Below are 20,621 nucleotides of genomic sequence, written 5' to 3'. Positions count from 1 at the left end.
TTTTTTTTCAGTCTTTTCATCTTTTCATAAACTGCCTGTTCCCATGCTTAGCAATGCAGTTGTGCAACTAAGAGCTACGAATAACATAGAATTTTTGAAGAAAACAACACTGGCACTCCTTCACCTCAGGACACGCATGTGTGGTAATGGCTGAACTGAGTGAATTTCCTGTGGGCTTTCTGACAGCCTTACCATTAACTAAACCTTCCTATGCATAAAGTGGATAGCCTGTAACAAGTGTCATATGTAATAACCTCTCATAACCACTTGATAATTTCTACATACATTCCTTTAGAAGGGAAAAGGCAGTGGATGGTGTCCATTGCTTCCCCCCAGCAAATCTAGACATCTTGCAAACACAGTGGCATGCCCTTGCTGCTCAAATACAAATCCCATTCTATAAACGTTTTTATGGATCTTGGAGTCCTACTGTCCTCAGCAAGGATATAGGTTCACTAAAGAAAAATCACCCTTCTCTATGCTTTCATCTCTATCTAGCATTAGCTTGTAAATGGGAAAAAACCCTTATAATTTGATCATCCCTTGTATATTACAACTCTACTAAAATCTTTTTGTACTGACTTTGGCTGGACTACAGTTCATTTTCTTCAGAGTGGTTGGTATGAGGCCGTGTTTTTGATTTGTGCTTGAAACAGCATGGGTAATTCAGGGATGTTTTCCTTACTGTTGAGGAGTACTCACACAGAGCCAAGGCCTTTCCTGCTTCTCACCCCACCTCACCATTGGTGGGGCTGGGGGTGCACAAGTTGGGAGCTGAGTGGGGACACAGCTGGGACAGCTGATCCCAACTGACCCAAGGGATATCCCACAACACATGGTGTCATGCTCAATATACACACCTGGGGGAAGAAGAAGAAGGAGAAAAGGGGGGACATTTGGAGTGATGGTGTTTGTTTTCCCAAGATCCCATCACTTAAGCCCTGCTCTCCTGGGGATGGCTGAACACCTGACTGGCCATGGGAAGCAGGGAATTAATTCCTTGTTTTGCTTTGCTTGTGAGTGTGGCTTTTTCTTTAATAGTTAAATTTTTAATAGTTAAATTTTTCTCACTTTCACACTTCAGATTCTCTCCCCCATGCTGCTGGAAGGGAGGAAGCAACTCTGTGGGGCTGAGGTCCCAACAGGGGTTAAATCCCCATAGTTTTCCTTATTAAAGGGAACTTAAAAGCTACATTAATGTTTTTTAAATGAGTGATCACTGATGTAAATAAAAGTCAGCTGAAGATGGGAGCAAGAACACAGTTTTTCATCTGAAAAGGCATTTCTGCAGGTAATTTCCACTGAAGTCAGCACAAGCACATTCCCTCTCTGTGCTAAGGAGCAGGGTTGCTAAATCCAAGTATATTTTGAGAAAGTCCCCATTGATCACAGCACTAGAAATGATGCCATCCATAAAAATCTTTTTAAATCAAATATGGGGATGTAAGGGTCTGTTCAAGGACTAAACTGCAAAGCTACAGTATAATAAGCAACTTACATTTCATTATAACCTATTTAATTTATCTGTCTACTGATTCCATGCTTACATGCCTTCCAATTCATTTTCATACTGCTGATAGGTCACCTAATTTCACACTGGCCTCTCTTCCTTGCAGAGGCTCCTTTTTGAAGCATAGCCCACTTAATCCTATGCTTCAAAGCCCTCCTGATAACTCTCTGTTTCTATTCTTTTCTAATGCAAACTCCTTGACAAAATAAAACTATTCACAGACATTTCTGTGAACAGGCAATGAAATGTTAAAAACCAGAAACTTTTGTTGGAACCTTTGGATCCAACTTGGTTGGATCGTGGAGTAGGATTCAAAATTCACTGAAATTTCTGACTTTTTTCATTGGCTACTTAATTCTGCTTCTTAAGTGTGAATGTAGGAATATGCATACATTTAAATTCCAGACTACATACCAGTTGGAGAAGGTCTTTATTGATTTACCAGTCCTTGTGGATCATCTCTAGTATCCATTGATACCAGTGCAATGATATCATGTGTACAATGTCAACAGCAGTTCTAAGAAATCTTTACCTGAAAAACATCTTTCCTAATATTTATTTGATAAATTCAACAGCTGGCATCATTTTCACAAGCCAGTCTGCTGTTCATTTCCAGAGAGTATTACAGTTGTTTTAATAACAGCATATTAACAGCTATCTACAAATGGCAAAATATAAAATTCTTGGAGAAGACATAAAGGACAACTACACATGAAATGAATGCATATATATGCTCAGAGAAGTCTTCCAATATAAAAATATTTCCACTGGGGAGGAAAAAAATCCTAACAGGACTAAAGCAAGGTGTACTGGCAAAAATAAAGACATTAACTCCTCCTTCCTGAGGAGCTTCTACTGTCTCAGGTAAAGGCCACAGCCCTACTTTCTCCCTATGCATGATAAAACCAGCTCTACCTGCAAAAGAATGTCCATAAATCTGGTCTCACTGGCATACAATTGCTTCTCTTCAGAAGGTGAGAATTTGAGATTTACAGCCATGGCTGTTCAGCAAAATGCTATTAGCAGTAGAAGATGAGACCACAGTCTGTTAGAATGAAGAACTTCACCTGAAGTGAGGGAATATTTCATCCTTATGCAAGAAAATGGAGAGTCTATGATTTCTGTGGGATTGAGCTCCAGATTATGACACCTGGGTTTAAACACCTGCAGGTTTTGACTAAGCTGTGTCAAAGCTGCCACGGAGCTCTGGGGCCCGTTCCTTTAACAAGACCAGCACCCCTGTAGATCCCCTGCCAAGTACATTCAGCTCTCAGCTGTCATAATCAAAGAAGGGAGTGTATCACAAGTCTTCAGTCATTTTGGCCAACCCACTACAGCTATACTGCATGCCCTAAGAACACTTCAAAAGGCATAAGGTACAAACTGTTTGTAGGCAGGGGAAAACACTCCCTTTCGACACATTCAGTGACATTTATGGTACAACTGATTAAAGACTGGTGTCCACTGAAGTGGACCGCTCTCCAGGATCCATTGATCCTGAAGTGGAGTAAATGCATCCTACAGCTTGTACAAGCAGATTCTTAAGGTAGGTGAACTGTTCTGATGTTCAGTCCTACATTCAGAGTTTGATTCAGTTGTCCATATACAGTCATGAAATGCTATTTGAGAAAATACATCTCTCAGGCTGATAAATATTACACTGGACCTACCTTTCTGAGCAGCAGCTGGAGGCCACATAAGTAACCCAAAGACATCTAAAATGGCTCCATGTGCTTTTATTTGTGTGAGCAAATGAACCAACTACTTTTAACAGCCTTAAGAATTATACAAGAACTAGTAATATTTTAAAAATAACATGGCTTGTTATTAGTATTACCACTGCATATGGAAGCTTCAAGAAGTTGTTCAGTTTGCTTACAACTTAGAATACTGGCCCTTTGTTACATCAAGACAATTAAGTAGAATCAATCAACTTCATCAGTCTTTTTAAGCAACCTTTCACCTTGTGGTACTCTTCTCTAACAGTGGATCTTTTTGCCCAAAAACTGATCATATAAAGTAAGCCATTTACAAGTCTCTGTTTCTACTTAACATAGTGATACTAAAAACCACACATTAGCTTTGTACCTAAATGTCATATTTAGGTTACTGTATTAGGTTTTTTTTTCATCAAAGCATTCCTTAAAAAAAATCTCTAGCCACAATTTGCCCTTTAAATTGTTTAACTTAGTATCAGTACATTTCTTTTAGAAGTTAGTTATTCTTGCAAGAATTTTCTTCTTGAAACCATAATTACTATGTGAATACTCCTTGCAAGCAATCTCCTAGTAATTATATTGTACGTTTTAACTAAAGGTAAAATAATTTCAAAATTTTAATGACAGATGTCTCTGAGTTAAATGTTACACTATAATGAATAAATTCAAACTGAAATACAAACACTAATACTGGTGTATTTTCACCAAATACTGAATTTTCACCAAAATTCAGAAACTTAAAGCCACATGTGGTATCTGCATAAATGGTCAGTTTTGCATCTCCTGCTTCCTAAAGCCTCTGGGAGCTGCAGTCTGTGTAATACATTTGGCTCCTCAGGTAACACCTCAGGTCAGGGACCAGAATCCCTTCATGGTAGATACCACAAAAGACTGAGTAGAAAAACAACTCCCAGCCTGAACAATAAATAGGAACTATGTGCACAAAGTCTGGAGAGGTTGAAGTAAGGATAAGGCTTCTGAGTGAAGCTGTAAAGGATTGTCAAAGAAAGAATCAAAGGAAATAGTTACAGGCAAGAGAAGGAAGAAGCACACTTTTCACATCTGTATCTAGAACTGACTACAAAACAAGATCAAATTGGTTTAGCTAACTAAAGGGTACAGAAGTTCACCTGAGGTCTGCCTGGAGAGGGTGACAAATTAGGGACATCAACTTGACATATTTGAAGTAATAGAGTTCTATATTAGCGATTATATAATAGGAAATTTGCTCTGACATTATAGTCATTTTCAGGCCTAGATTCCCAGCCAGAGCTCAAAAAAATCCTTGTTTCTTCATAATCTAATATCTAAAATGGCAGCAGGTTTTATCCCTAATAGACTGGCCACTTTCTCCTCCTTTTAAAAGCTATGAAAAATTTTATCATTGAAGCTCTCGTATTTTTGCCAAGTTTATGAAAAATCAAGCTTTGTATTTCTTTTGTCAAATATTTACATTCCATTCATTTTAAATAATGTTCTGTATTCTACATATATTGTTTTCAACAAACATGTTAATTACCAAATGAATAAAAGAACTTTGATTTTATGGAGCTCTTTCCTAATATTCTTCAGTTCCATGCTCTGATGTTTGAGAATCAAGAATGTGTTTGACATCTCTGAAAATAAGGTGGACTCCAATATGTCTTACAATGTCTACCCCAAGGTAATTTTAATTAAATAAAATTACCCCAAGTCCATAAATATACAATAAAGCAATAGGAATTTACAGTTATTCTCATGCATGATTTTTCCCCTAGAATTTTCTATATATTATGGATTCAAGTGCAGGTCTTTATCTGCATACAAAAACTTGCCTCTCTGGGTTTCCAGTTACCAACAAATACACGCAGATTATTTTTTGATGTAATAATGAAACTCAAAAGGAACACAGAAATGCCATGACAAAAAGCTATATTTTAAATCTGATTTAAATAATAAACAGAAGTGAAAAACATAAGTCATAGTTACTCACCTACGATGAGTAAGAAAACTACCACTGACATGTCCTGAGCCATCACATCCTGGTGTTGGACATGACATTCCTTCCGTCTTCACTGACTTCCAGGAGAACTGTGAGCCATTCAGGTACCCATCCTTTTGCCTTTTGGCAGCAAGAGGACACCCTGATGCACTGCGATGGGACGCGTATTTTCCAGTTATATGACCCTGGCCATCACAGCCAGGAACTGGACATCTGTATAGCAGACAGATGAGAGAAACTTTATTGTCTTGCCATTATATACCTGGTAGCCTTTACAACAAAGTCAAAATAAACCTGACATGAAAAGGAAAGAGTAATCCCACACTGTGGTCACAAAAGTAGTCAAGATACCCTGTAGTGTGTAAAATTACAATCAGAACTTTACAATTGGAAGAAAAAAAAGTTCTCTGATAAATTCTAAGAAGGGTAGCCAGTAAATGCAGTCACAGCTGTTGACATAATGCAACTGTAACAAAAGGATTGAGACATGTATTTGGATTGCAGGTGTTTATCACGGTAAATATCACAGGGGAATTGAAATATTTGCTACTGAGCTCTGACCAGCAGCAAAGTTGTTCAGAAAACCCTTGCAAGCATAAAATACTACTTAGTACAATCATTGGTACATTTTATTTATAGGTATGGAACCCAAAGAAGACTTGTCTGAAGTCATGAAAGTGTCATTCATACACAGTTATGATGAATCAGAGCACCTCATTAGAAATGCTGAGCTCCTTTAACCACTCTTTGAATAGGGGTGATGATATGGAACTATGTGCTATAGCCCAGAGACCAATGAAGGCAGTTCTGTATTTATCTGATGGTTTTTCTTACTTGGGAATCTCCCCATACATTTGCTCAATATACTGCTCTGTATACTCTGTATACTAAAAACCAAATAATCAAGGTTAGAAGGAAAAGTTAGAATCTTCAAAGTGAAACATTTAAAGAAAATTATGGTTGTTTTTTTTTCAATGTGTTGCTACGTTGCACACGTTTAAACTAAAGGCCAATTCACTGTTTGTGAACTAAAATATTCCTGCAATTTTCTGCTGAGGATCTGGTCCTGAATGGTCCAAGCAGTCATTAATCCACCAAGTACAGTGGCCACTGATAATCAGAGTGCCTTGCAAGAAGAAACCAAGACCTACAGGAAGGCATTTGTTTCTTTTTCAAACTGCATGAACAATCAGATTGGTTGCAGCAGGCTCATATAAACACTCAATCCTCTATTCCCATAACTACCTTTATTTAGCATGTATGGTTCGCCTGTAGTATGCAAACAGATTATTAATTTCCAGATTATTCTTTTGAAAGTGAAGGATTTAAAACTATTTCTAAATTACAGATGATTGTATCCTTGGCTAATGCTGTATCCTTTGCTGAAACAATCAGCACAGAAACTAGATTTGCTCATAGGAATAAATGTGGTCTTCTGCCCTTGGATAACTATTATACAATAACTTTTATGCCTTAAAAAACACTGAAGATATATAAGACCTATACAAAGGCCCTTTGACAATATTTGTTCTCACCTAATTGGCTCTTGGTCTTCTTTGTCTTCCTTACTTTGTGCTATCCTGATTCCACTTTTCTTTGCTCGTGGACAGCCTGAAAGACTGTGTAAAAGAAAACATTTTAAAATGCAATTTCTCACTCTTGGGTACACTTTACAGGAATACACTTTCTATCCAAGAAACTGGCAAAACAGGCAATCCTGTCCAGTTTGCACAGTCAAAGCTCAGGTGTTTAAATAAGGAGAGTTGCAGCAGCCACACGAGGGGGGATCCGTGCACGTGGGTCTGTGATGCAGGACAGGACTGCCCGTGCTGTGCACACCACACACACAGGAACTCCCCCAGGAGTCAGGGAAGGCAGCTCTCAAACCCTCTGCCTAATAATTCCTTCAGCTGACTCAGCAGCAGCAGTGCCACCTTTAATAGGAACAGAAGCCAGTGTTTCAGGGCTGAGAGACATTATGTCCCCTATGTCTGAGAGGGATGGAAGAATAGAAAAAACAGGAGTATCTCTTTGTTGGACTAAAGATTTCTCTCAGGACCGCGTTAGTAACATTATCAAACCTTCCCAAACATCACATAACAATTCTATAGACCGATTGAATAAAAACATGACAGAGCCCAGAGCTTTCAATGCCTTCCAGAGAAGGGTTTCAAGCGCTCAGAATTCACTCAGACAAAAAGACTTGGTAGTGACAAAGTTATATGTTACATTTAACTAAAGACTGAGAATGTTGTTTTCAACTACACAAGCTCATCTTCCCTTTGCATATGAAGAATTATTATAGAAAACACTTAGTACACTTGACAATGACCGTAACAGATTTTTAAAGATTTTTTTAGGTTGCTGATATCTGAGGATACAAGTATGTCTATCAAAACAATCATGCCTGGTCCTCTATTTAAATGTTATTTCCATCTTAACTATCCACATTATAAAGAAATCCACCAGTATAACACGTACAAGTGTTGACGCAAAAGAGAAACAAGTGTCACCAAAGAAAAAATTTCCTAGAGAAATAAACAAAATAGAAGATTAAATTTTTGTTTTCAGCACGAGGAAAGGTATACATGAGTGTTGTATAGTAGGTCCTGTCTTTGCAAAGAAGAGAAGAGTGGTAACAAAAATAAGAATGGTAACAAAATTTTCAGTTATTTTGTCTTGTCAAAACCAGTGAGGACGGAGGGGAAGGAGCAGAGAAAAAGGTCATGCAATCACAGACAGAAGTCTGTGTTAGAAAATGAAGAATAGACAAAACCAGAGTTTACATGCTGCAAAGTCATAAATAAGTCAATTAAAGAAAGAGAGGAATGCTGGCATAGGATATTGGACATAGTACATTATATAGAAACTTTTAGTGACATGTCATGGCTACATCTATAGTGTTAATAGAAGGGACCTTGAACTGTTGCTTTGACTCAAGACCAGAAAGTTCACATTTGTACAGCTAAGCTCTCTATCTCTGTAAAGCATATATTTGTAAATAATGATCTGGAACCACACTGAGTCCCATATCATATCTTAGAATTGCCTGTGAGACCTTTAGTGGCCCAGGGTCAGTGCCGTACCAGGGGACATGTCAGCATTAATGGAATAGGCATCTGCACTCTGATATGTGGACCTGTGCTCTCATCCCATTTAATTTTCCATTTTAAATGTAACTGACCATTTTCCTTTTCAAAGCAAACTGCTGTTTATTCCAGCTTGCATAAGAGACACCAAAGTACCATAGTTCTTTGTGTAAAAACTCAATCTGAGAAAGTCTGTACCAATTAAGAACAGTTTTCTTCAAAAATAATAATGTCTGTAAGAAAGAAGTAGGAGGAAGAGAGTCTGAGGGATTCAGAATAAGAGCAAGCTGGCTCTGGGGCAGGGGAACTGTTCAGAAACAGGCTGGCTCACTGCCTGACACACAACCTGGCCTGCAGAAAGTGAAGGGGAGTGGGTGGGTGTTAAAGATACCCCTCTTTTATCTCTGAGAGTAGTTGTACTCACTGGGTGAGAATAACCAGAATTTGCATCTGAAAACTAAACAGTTAATAGGAATTCCTCAGAAAGCAGTATTATTTTGGTAGGTGTACAGATGGGTATGCTTGTAGATGATATTTTCATAACAAAATCTGAACAAAGAATTTCTGCCTTGACTAATGATTTAAAGCTTTCTACATATTAAGTCAATTTAATTATCACCTACTCACTGGTATTTTGGTGTATCATATCTCTCTAAAAGAACTTCCTAATCTATTTCTATTTATTAGAAAATTCTAAGACCTTTCAGGTCCTCTAAACAGACATTTCCAACAGACAGTTTCTGAGGCTGTCATTATTTCACTTTTCCTCTGACAGTGGATCCATCGAGAAAACATATGTCAAGCCTGTGCTTTAATTTTTTAATTCTGTAACAACCAAAGCTATTACAAGATAAGAATATTACTTTATTTTTCTATGACTTTAATTCCTTATATATGAAGAAAAAAGACAAATAGGGGAATTCAATAGCAGTGCACAGTGCTGTAACTTCTTGCATAAATTGAAGGGCTGTGTAGAAATGCAGAGTTATGGCAGAGTTAAATCTGCCTCACTTATGCTTGCTGTTCAGCAGCCATTTTAAATACCAGTGATAACCTCAGCAGCCATTTAGGAGAGAAGTCTGTCATTCCTTTCCTTCTGAAACTGACAGGGTTGTAATTGATGGTGTCAAATACAAACAAAAATGCTAACTCAGATGCAGGCAGAGCTAAATGCTAATTTTCAGTCTGGGAATTAGAAAGCCCAACTGACAACATGCTGTGGGGTCTTCCATCCTTAACAGCTCCAGATTTAGGCTGCTGGTTTGCTGCCCTTTGAAAGCATTCATTTTGCCAGCCTTCCCACCTCAGAAATGGCCTTGACAGATATCATGATCTGAACAGGGTAAGGTTGGCTCTGTGTAAATGTGACAGGTCTCCTGAGGACATCTGTGGATTTAAGCAAAGAAAATGTTACTTCACTGACTACATGTCAGTGTTTCTGTGCCTGCAGGCAGCTGAAGACATAGGGTTGCCAGAGGCCTTTTTGGAAGAGAAATTAAGGAGTTATGTGGCCAATGTAGACATGGTGGCATTTCAAAAGACTGCATGTGTTAATTCCCAATAGACTGAGAAAATTACAGATATGTTTGTTTTGTAGAAAAACTTTTTATATCTTTATATGTACTTGATTATGCTACACAATCAAATGAAAACTTGGTCCAGCAGTCATCTGCAAAAATACAAGAATGTAAGAATTTTCAGACAAAAGCAGGTAACACCATTCAGCTCAAGGTCCAGTCCTTTAGTGGCCAGGAGACAACATACAAGGAAAAGGTTTAAAAACTGAATTAACATTTAGTCATTCTCCCCTACCAACCTTGCCAGCTTTTAAGTTTCTTGTTAGTAACGCTTTTCTTCTGCATCTTCACTCTCCCACCTGCTTCTGGTTAAATAGATGATCAAACACATAAATAGCTTCCCTGAAGTTGGGGTAGAGGTATAACAGGCATAATGCTGGTAGAATGGTAGCTGATAAATTTACATGTAGTTAAATGTAGTTCTAAATTTGACCTTCAATTTCTCTGAAAGCATGATCAAATCTGCATCATGTGAGTGCTTTTAAAATACTTATCTCTTCTCCTTTATAATGTTATTTTTTACTTTTGATGTTTAACACTGCATTACAGAAATTGATATTGCAATCTTTCATTTTCACAGCATGTAAAATATGGCATGCTCTCAATCTCTTATTTTTTTTATGTTTTGACTTTGAACTCTTTGCTGCTTTTGGTGGGAAAACATTTAAACTGGGAACTTGTGTATTGACTTGCTATAGCCAATTGTAAAACTACAGGGACTTGGTGAAGAAAGCAAATATCCAGACTCAACAGTACTAGTCTGTGTGGGAGTAAAGAGTCTTTACTAGCACAAGAGAGGTAGACTACACTATTATTCACTATTATTCTTTGATTAAACAGTGGATAGATGTTTACAAATATGGCACAGATCTCCTCTACTGATTTAGTTCTCAAATAACCACAGGGGAATTGCTAATTGCACAGCATTTACACCATTACCTCTACAGTGTAATTGATCAATATCCTAATTAGTGAATGAGAAGCATTCTTTGACCCTTGGTGAAGTTATAGTTAAGTCAGCTTTCATCCATAAATTTCTTTTTCTATTCTTCTGGCTTGATGTAGTACAAAGTATTGCAATTTAAGAACAAGCCAAACTTTTTTCTGAAATGTACTAACAAGACTGGTGCATATTAGATGAAAGAGGTACTTTTTCCCTCTGATGAAAGCTCATAAGGCTTCATCTGGGAGAGGTAGTAAAGAACAGGAACCAATTTTTTATTTCAAGGAATATGGAGTGAGTCTGGAAGAGACTGACACAAACATTCAGGAAATACAATTTGTGAGAAAAAGATGCAGGAATAGATTTCAGTCCAAACTGTGGAGAGTTAAGTTGTTCTGAATGTAAAGCAACAGAAACATGAATGTTGAATTGCTTCCTCAGGCTACTAGAGAAGACAGAGAAACTGAATTTATTTTGTATAAAGATTTTGCTAGATATTAGCAAAAATATTCCTACCTATTTGGGTAATGAGTCATCCTGAAGCTGAGAAATGTTATTCATTAGTGGTTAATATGAGTTAGACCAACGTGTATCTGTGCAGCGCTCAATCCTACTTCAGTATTCCGAGAGTGAAGCTAAGTCAGTTGAGGCACCTTCTAGCCCTGCAGTCATATGATTTAAATAACAAAACCTTGTCTTTACATACCTTCGATGAGAAGCATAATTTCCAGTTATATGCCCAGAGCCATCACACCCAGGAGTGGGACACCTAGAATAACAATGGAAGAGACACCCAGCAGTTACTGACAGGAAAGATATAACTCCCCATTTAAAAATATTAGTTGGCTTATCCTTGTTTCCGCAGGTGCCAGCCTTTGGGACCCCTATCCACTGCTAAACCTGAGCTTAATTCTACACCAGGGACAAACACAGTTTTTCATTCATAAAATGCTTTTGTTTGATACTCCTCAGTTGCCCACTCCAATGCTTCCTGGATATCTCAAGTACTGGCAGATTAGTGATTTCCCAGCAATCCAATATCCCTACATCATGAGGAATGAGTAGGGTTGACAGCAAATGCACTATCCCCGTGGTGTATGCTTAGGTAGTGGCTAACATTGCAGTGAGTAATTTTCTTTTCCACTGGACCTATTGCTCTAATCCCACTGCATAGTGTCATGAGAGTGCACCATGAAGAGACCCCTTCACCTCTCCATGAAGCAAAGGAAATGCCTAAGACAGGGAAGTAAAGCTGGCCTCTTGCAGAGAGATGGTGACCCACCTAAACAGTGCCAAAAACCAAGCTACAGCACCAGACAGAAGTGGTACAGCCCTCAGTGGAATTTCTAATAGTTGAACGACATTAGAGCCATCAAAGAAAATGGATGGATTTTTCCACGTTGCAGAGATGATTGCGATCATCACAGAAAAAAGCTATATTATAATGCTAAGTAAAATCATTAGCTGCTATTTGAGCTGCCATACTAAATCACAGAAAAGACAAAGAATGAATTTATATGCATTTTACTGAACAGACAAATGCTACATGAATTCCAAAAAGTCACTTTTCTTGAGCCTGAGTTTTGAATTTTAGCCATGCTATTTAAAGCAATATTTGGAGAAAGCATTCAAATTCAAAAAAGCTTGCTCACAAATTCAGATGTTGCATTCTAAAACATCAGACTTCCATAACGTTGAATTTTTCCACTATTTGAATCAGGACTTCATGCAGACTTTGGCTTCCACCCTTTAGTTAACATGTGCTTTCCTCAAAGTTGGTCCATACTGGTAAGCTTTTGTTTCTCAAGGTTTCTACAGACACTTGAACTTTTTTTAAAATCAATAATTAGGCAACCCAGAGGTCAGTGCTATGGAGTTGTCATGTTCCATTAAGCTGAATTTCAGCTGCTTTAAGCTAGTAAGCATTACCTACTTCTGAAGGAGCTCAGCAGGGCCAAACTTCAAACATGATTATTGCTACCTTGAAAGACATAAATTAAACTGGAATGTATTCAATGAAGTTCCCATATAATCTTCATCCAGACCAGTTCAGTTATTCTATAGGAAGCATCAAAATATGGTAGAAGTTCTCAGATGTGAGCTGGTAAAGCTTATAGGGTTCCCTACAACACTGAAGTTCCTCTTCTCCATCCCAAATAGGCTGTGCACTTTGGACAAGAAATCTAAACAACATTCTTAGTGTCAATTCTCCTTCTCTCTTGCTTTGTCTTTGCACAGAACCAAATAGGGTCCTGTGGTCTTGCATGAAAGGTGTATTAACATGGCTCTTAAAGACCAACACACAGGCTGACATCATCAAACATCAATCTTTCTGCTTATAGAAAGATAAAGTCCATAATTTCTGCATAGATCCTCCTGATACCAATTAGGTAAAACTACAATCCTTGATAAAGAAGTCATAATTCAGTCTGTATGCCTCTTACCCTATATTTGTTGTTGTGGCTGCACATGGCTAAGATAAACTTCTGGTTATTTCTTTAAAAGTAAGTGGTCAGGGCATCAAATGTGAATGCTCTTATAATTTGAATAGTCTATATCGATATATGTTCTCATTATTTATTTTTAGACAAATGTTTTAAGATCTACAGAGAGCCAACTCTTGCTTCATGTGTTTTGGTTTTTTTTTTATGTTAGGTAGCTTCAGTGGTCTCCAATGCCCATTTCCATCAAGACTAGCTGCATCACTGAGGCCTGACTAAAGCCTCTAAGATGCTGAATCGTAAGACATGGGGATAAGAATTAATTAAAGGAATTGACTATATTTTGGCTCTATGTGTTCATGGCATTCAAATCAATAAAGGAGAACTCAGAGCCATGGGACTATTCCTCTGCAGTCTGGGCTACTATAAGGATTTCTTCTTAATTTGAAGCCACCGTTTTCCTCTCCAGAATTTCTGTTCTTTTGAGGATAAGCTATTAGCAAAAGTGAACAATGTTTTTTTCTCATCTTTTCCAAGACTGTCATAGGCAACATGATTAATTGTGTTTTAACAGAAAGGGTTTATAAGAAACACCAGTATATCCCATCCGTCTTAAAATAAGACCATTGCACCTCAACCATTGGGACAGTCTCACACAATTTAAAAGCTATCTTATTTTTCTGTAATTTAAAAAAAAATAAGCAATTTTTTTTAAGCAATTTTTTTTCAGAAGCTAAAGAAGAAATCATCCTGCTGTAAATTGAATTGCATATCTTCAGAAATGGCTTTGAACAGTTCAAATCAGTTTAAAAATGTGCTTTTGATTAAACCAGATGAGATCTTTATGTTGGCAAGGATTTCAGAATGACCTTTCAAATTTTGATTTTGACACTATTTGTTTTCAAATCTCATAAATTTATATTTACCTTCATGTAACAGATGAAATGAGAGTTTAGTGTAGTTGGTAAGAACACTTTAAAACTCTGGAACATTTATACTTCTGCTGTTTCCATTCTATGGGAAATGCTCTTAACAGTGTGACACATAGGATGCAGACATGCAGCAGTCTGTTACAACTATGAAGCTATTACAATATTTACTTACTATCCTAAACAGATTAGATAAGGAGACAACCCCAAGTTCTTGTGCTACTGGAATTGGGATTCTGTATTTTCCAAATGTCTCAGCATATGTAGGAATGGCATATACCTTACTACTTTGCTATCATTTACTACCTATGCATTTATGACTTAATCATATGTACAAACAACAATGCCAGAAAAATGTATGTACTGCTTGTAAGAGGCAGCTGATGTGAAACTCTTTGAAAATTACTATCAGAGTATGTGGCAAAAGAGAGCTGCAGTTTTCCATGCTTACTTAAAGCAAATCTGATTTGGCAGGATCAGAAACTCATTTGTAGAATTTACATAATAGCTTATTGTAGCACAGGAAATACTTCAGTACTGTAACGAGGGAGGTGACAAAAGGAACTGACTCTGTGAAGAGTGACGTTCAGGACACAGAATACTAGCACTTGACTACAAATTCAGGGCATCCAGTAAAAGAAAGGTTTTGTCAGGGAAGGGGAATGCAGTGCCTTGATGTCTCATTCATTTCACAGATCATTCCATAGAAGCATTTTTGGGAAAATAAGCAGAAGCAGGAAGTAGGGCAGGCAGCAGAACAGCAACAGCTGTGGCAGCTGGATTCAGTATTTGGCTTAGATTCAATAGCAGGAGAAAAAAAGGGTGAGAGGTAAATTGAGAAGAATAAACTTAAGCCCTGCTACTAATTCTTCACTGTGGAAAGACTGAAGGTGTGCAGCAATTAAAACAAACTTCTGTCACGTTGAGGAACTCAGGAAGGTTCCTGGGGCTGGGGCAGAAATGGATGCAATGCCCAAATGAGCTCTGGGAGGGTTTTTCCAAATGCCAGTGGTTAAAAGTCTTACTGAAACCTGAGCTCACAAGACACCCCAGCTCTCACCAGCATAGGGCACTACAAATAAGACCCATAATTAAACCTGTATTTGTAGGCTTTTATCTAGGTCTACAGGAGCAAGATAAGCTTACATGTAGTGTACATACTTAGATTTACAGCTTTACTAGCATGACAGTGAATAGGATTCTACAGAAAGTGTCAAGACAAAACTGCAACAGTTTCCTCCTCATTACTGTGTATTACTTTGGTTGACTTACTTTTTCAAATTATTTTAAAACATAAATTAGATCCAAAACATAGAGATAAAACAAAGACATAAAAAAGTAATTCAACATTTTTATTTTTGTGCTGAGGGTATCAGCTCCCATGGTAAAAGAATAAACCATCCATTTCTCTCACACTGGCCAATGGCAATGAGTTCCTACAAAATACCTTCCATCACCCATCATTAGTAAGCTGATGAATCAGCACAAAAGACTGATGTTACCTTTACTGTTTAGTTTACAACATTTAGAGCCTACTATGCTGCACATCCAATCTTCCCTTGTGAACACATGTATCAATAATACAGTCTATTAGAGAGAATATCCTATAAATCACTAATTAACTGTTTAAAGCAGATGCAGCTGGCAAAAGAAAAATCACATTGAATTGAACAGGGGAATAAATCAGGAAACTGTGCAAAAATTCAGAATGGTCCTCCATTATGTTCCACACTGCAAAAGAACCAGGATTAATATAAAATTATAACTTTCCCATGGTTTTACTTTGACCACGCAGTCAATCTCTATAGTAGAGGTGTGATTTTTCTATTGAAGATTCAGAAAAGGCTAGAAAAATATAATTGTTTCCTGTGGGATTTTTTTCATAACAGAATGTAGAATTTTTTATTGTCTGGTGGTTTCCATCTATTTGAGATTCTGTTTTGCTTCACTGAATCACCAGGAATGGAATTCATAGGTTGGGAAGCTGGCAGACAGACACAATAATACTTGCATTTCTGGTTTTTGCCTGAAGATCTGAGAGTATTTTAAAAACATTATTGGATAAAATCTCACAATGGTGCTATGGAAAAGGGAAGGATCTGGTAGAGGAAAATTGGACAATAAAGAGTCTAAATTACTTTACACAGAAGTGGAAAATATACTAGAAGTACAGATTTTTATTCACTGCTCTGTTTGCAGCTAAAAAGCTGTATGTCTTCTGAAACTACATATAGATTCATAACAAATTACGGTGGTTTGGTGCTTTTTATTTTTTTTCTAGTGAGGTAGTCCCAAAACAAAAGGTTACGAAAGTAAAATTGTAAAGAAATTGTGTTTGCAGTACCCTGAATGAGAGAAGAGAAAAAAAGAGAAGAGAAAAAATTGTGTTTGCAGTTCCCTGAATGAGAGGGCAAGAAAGGGAAGGCATGAAAAGAAGCCCTGTCAAAAACTGGATTTTCTGTGGAGCATAGTAGGTTTATTGAGTGCCTGTTCCTTTATGAGTTTGAGGGCTTGTCAGAAACTACAGGTTTGCAGCTCTTGACAAACAAGTCCTCTTCTTCAACTAGCTAAGAAGCCAAAAGAGAGAACAAACATTTCTCCAGTTCCTTCCTATGCCAGTCACCACTAAGCTGCAGGGAGCACTCCCAGGTGAGAAACAAGATCATGAGAAGAGCTGTGTGGTCCTCAGTGCAGACTTTTGGCCACAGGTGTGTCAGTAAGAGTCAGTGCTATGGCTATTGCTATGAAAACACCTCTTGAGCAAGGATTGGACAGATAGCAGCAACTCATTTTGTCTTTACTCTTCTGAGGAGTCAGAGCAATGCCTCCAGCTATTACTGTTCTAGCCAGCTCTGTGAAAGCAATCTGGATATTGCAATTTGTAAATTGTAAAAATCTGTAAATTGTAAAAATCTTATTTTCAGTCCCAGGTATTTTGGTGGATTGTCAAGTTATAATGAAGTATGTGAAGTGGGAATGCTGCTGATTCTTTTCCTCATGATGACACAGAAAAGTTGCTGTCTGTTCTAACTCCAGTAGGAACACAGATATTTTCCAAAGAATTTGATTTTTGAATTCCAGTGGTGATACTTTCTTTTGCTGTCTAGACCAAAACGCTCTACCTACACAATCTATCTATGAATTTGCAATGAAAAACAGTTTTGTTAGGATGGATTTATTTCCCCTTTATTTTCCTCAGAGAGGTGCTATATCTACATACTTCTTCACTCCACTTCACTCCTTCCCTTCTCTTTCCTGGCGCCTTTCACCCTGTTTTCAATCTGCTATCCTTTTCCAGAAGCAAAAATCTCTATTTGCTTTTGCTCCATAGTTTGCTTTCCATCCATATTCCTCTCCAGCACTTCTGTGCTGCATTCTACTCCCTGATTTTCCAAATAAATTTCTTCTTGTCTCTTCTTGCCTCATTAACATTTTCTCTTTCTCCCTTTTGCTTCTTTTTTTCTCTGTTCCCTTTGGCTGATGCCTTCAATCTCTGTTCCTCCCTCATCCTTCTTCCTTTTATGATCTCTAATAACCTTGAAGTTGATGTTTCTTTCTTCTTTTCTCCTTCCTCTTTGTTGCTTTTTCCCATTATCTTTTCTTTCATCACCCTTGTTGTCCTCCTGCTCTTTTCTCCCAGCTGATTTTATCATTCTTGCTGTCTGCATTGCTTGTGATCCTCTCACATTGCTGAAATGACTGGGCACACATTCTGCCCTTGTGTCAGAGGAGAAAGTGCTGTGTGTGAAACCTTAATACAGAATTTATCGGCTGTCGAGACTCAATGAGTCATTTTAAGTACCTTGCCCTCTTTTATTTTTATTGAAGTCCTTGTGAGCTTTATCACTTGCTTCAAAAGGAGCAGAACCAGGCTAACACTAGGCACTTCTGGAGATTGCATTCAGAGCTCATTTGAGCTCATTTGAATTGGTTCAAGAGGCAACATAAACTCTATGGGACAGTCATGCACATAACGAATATTTCAGGAGATTTTACATCTCTGGTTTCATGTTCAAGGCTAAAGTTATGTTCCAATCCTCACAAATGTACCTATAATGACTGTGCAAAGTCAGACCTCTATAAATATCAAAGTTTCATAAAGATGCATTGTAATAAAAAAAAGTTAAATTTAGATTAATATGTTAATGATTTCCTTCTATTTGTTCTAGCCAGAAGGAGTATTTAAGCACAGAAATTTAGTTTTAGGAAAAGTGCTAAATATCACTTTTCCACATGTAAAATACTGCTAGCATTTTTCACTTAACCAAATGCTACTGATATGACTGGTCTCACTGGAGCTAACAGGGAAATTTAAATGCCAGATCCACAGCAGATATAAAGGAAGAGCATTTCAGGAAATGACAAGAGCCAGCAAAACCAAAAAAATTGTGTGGAAGGGCAAGTGGGTGAATTAAAAAAAAAAATCTTTTTTCCACCTAGTCAGGTTTTTTTTGGCACTGGATCCAATGCCAGTTCCAGTGGGAGTGGGCAGGAGAGCAGGGAGATCCAGACAAGGATCCCTCCTGGTGGGGCATTACTGTGCCCTCTCAGAAGACATTGGGAGAAGTACAGATTGGAAGACTGGAAAGAAGTGCAGGATGGAAAGACTTGTTATTGCCACTTTCACCGTACAGTGTTTCTATCCATGAAGGAACAATGCCAGGCCTATGGAGCTAGTCCAGGCATGAGACTAAAATAATTTTGGCTCAGAGGCTTCATGGAGTAACTTCAGTCTCTTTTATCTCTGCAAAGAGATTGTTCTGTCTCTTTCTCTTTGCCTCTAGAAATCCCCAGCAACTGAATGGTTCTGAATTGGGGTGTGCTGACTGCATACTCCTCTCCTCAAGTACAATTTAATTAATTCCCTGATTTTCTGCACATGCTACTTTTTCTGTCCTTACCTGATGCTATCATTCGTATTGCATTCCTGCATTTTTTGAACCATGTGGGGGTGAGAAAGAACATGATATGTTTTTTAATTACACTGAAATCCATTTTCCTGTAAGCAGCTTAAAATGCATCATGCTGGCACATAAAATATTGCTGTGCACTCCAATGCACAGATACACACAATGAGTTTAAATTAATTATATTGCTTTAGAAAAAATATTCCTGTGCCTTCCATTACCACCTCTGCATGCTGCCTCTTTTGCTACCAGTCAGGACTTCCCAGCTTCCCAGCAGCAAGTGCCATGACATGCTGCCCGCTGTTCTCACATCTAGCATCAGCACATAGCCCCTTAACATACCAGTTGCCAAAGGCAGGGTATGTGCCTAATGTGAAATAGCTTCTGTGCACTACCCAGGGGGTGCTCTGTGCTCAGAAGCTGCCAGGGGGAAGCTATGAATCAGTTCTCCCCCTGGGCACCTTGCCCACGCTTTCTCTCCTGCCAGCATCGCCTGCCTTGGAGGCAGCACCGGGCAGCTGCAGATCCCCTCCCTGCCGCAGAGAGCACTTCCTGGCACCAGGGATGAATCAGTTCCAACATATGCAAATTCAAATGTTCATTTCCAAACAGCTCAGCCTTTGGAAAAAAGCTTCATTTGTATGTGAAGGAATAACATAAAATGATGGAGGCACAGAGAAAAATGCAGGAGAAGACAGCCTTAAGAGAACATACCCTACAACTAGGAACAAAGCCATGCGGATTCTCTTGTCTCCTAATAGCATTGCTGTAAGCTTGTGCTCAAAAAAAAACCAAAAACAAACAAAAAACACACACACAAAAACCTAATCAAAAACCCACATGGACTTTTTAAAACCCACATGGGCTTTTTTCAGTAAATTTATGTGAACACATTTGTCTCTGAAGAAGAATGCCCTATTCCTGGTTGGTCTATTAATATGGGAACCACTAAGCTTCCAGGAATATCTGCCACTCCGTCACTGCACAGCAAGATTGGTCCAGGTTTGCAGAATAGCCAGTGACATGATTTCTATAGCTCCCTGCATGTGACAATGGGTCCAAGTGAAGCACTTGAAGGCAGTAACACAGGCATAGCATTTGGTATTCTTCACTTTAAAAGGTGTCTTCAAAAGTTCATATAACCAGCCTTAACTTTTCTGTTTATGATGAAATTTGGAGTTTTAGCTGAAAATTAAATTAAAATTAGGCTGAATGTTGAGTAATTTGAAAATTTACTCTTTAAACTAGGTAATTTTTGCTTGGTAAGAAATATACATTATAGTCAGTAACCTGCTGGTTATCTTGAACACCTTAAAATTATAAATAGAGTAATTCTTTAATTTTCATCTCTATGCTGCTGCCTCTCCCATGCTCTGCTCTTTTGTGCTTTGTATATCTTGTCCTAGGTGAAGCAATTAACAAGGGGTGTGATGGGCACTGCAGTATGACCTTGAAGCTGTCACTTCCTGTGAGTTTCCTGGAGGTTTGGAATGACTTCAAAATCTATGAATCTGGAATACTCAAAA

The 20,621-nt window shown here is 38.0% G+C and overlaps 1 protein-coding gene across 20 annotated transcripts in view; it reads right to left on the bottom strand.

Annotated features, from left to right (window-relative positions):
* The window catches only part of MYT1L (myelin transcription factor 1 like), a 310,753-nt gene that overhangs the window by 21,955 nt on the left and 268,177 nt on the right, over positions 1 to 20,621 (bottom strand). For all 20 annotated transcript variants that reach the window (XM_066547254.1, XM_066547272.1, XM_066547257.1 and 17 more), the window contains 3 exons: positions 11,525 to 11,587; positions 6,745 to 6,828; positions 5,201 to 5,422 (listed from right to left, as the gene is read on the bottom strand). In XM_066547254.1, coding sequence (XP_066403351.1) covers positions 5,201 to 5,422; positions 6,745 to 6,828; positions 11,525 to 11,587 — 369 coding nt within the window. The remainder of the gene's footprint in view (positions 1 to 5,200; positions 5,423 to 6,744; positions 6,829 to 11,524; positions 11,588 to 20,621) is intronic.

Source organism: Molothrus aeneus, chromosome 3 (assembly GCF_037042795.1).
Source record: "Molothrus aeneus isolate 106 chromosome 3, BPBGC_Maene_1.0, whole genome shotgun sequence".
Lineage (NCBI taxonomy): Eukaryota > Metazoa > Chordata > Aves > Passeriformes > Icteridae > Molothrus > Molothrus aeneus.
Note: the sequence above shows the minus strand (reverse complement) of the source record. Positions and strands in the feature narration are given on the sequence as shown.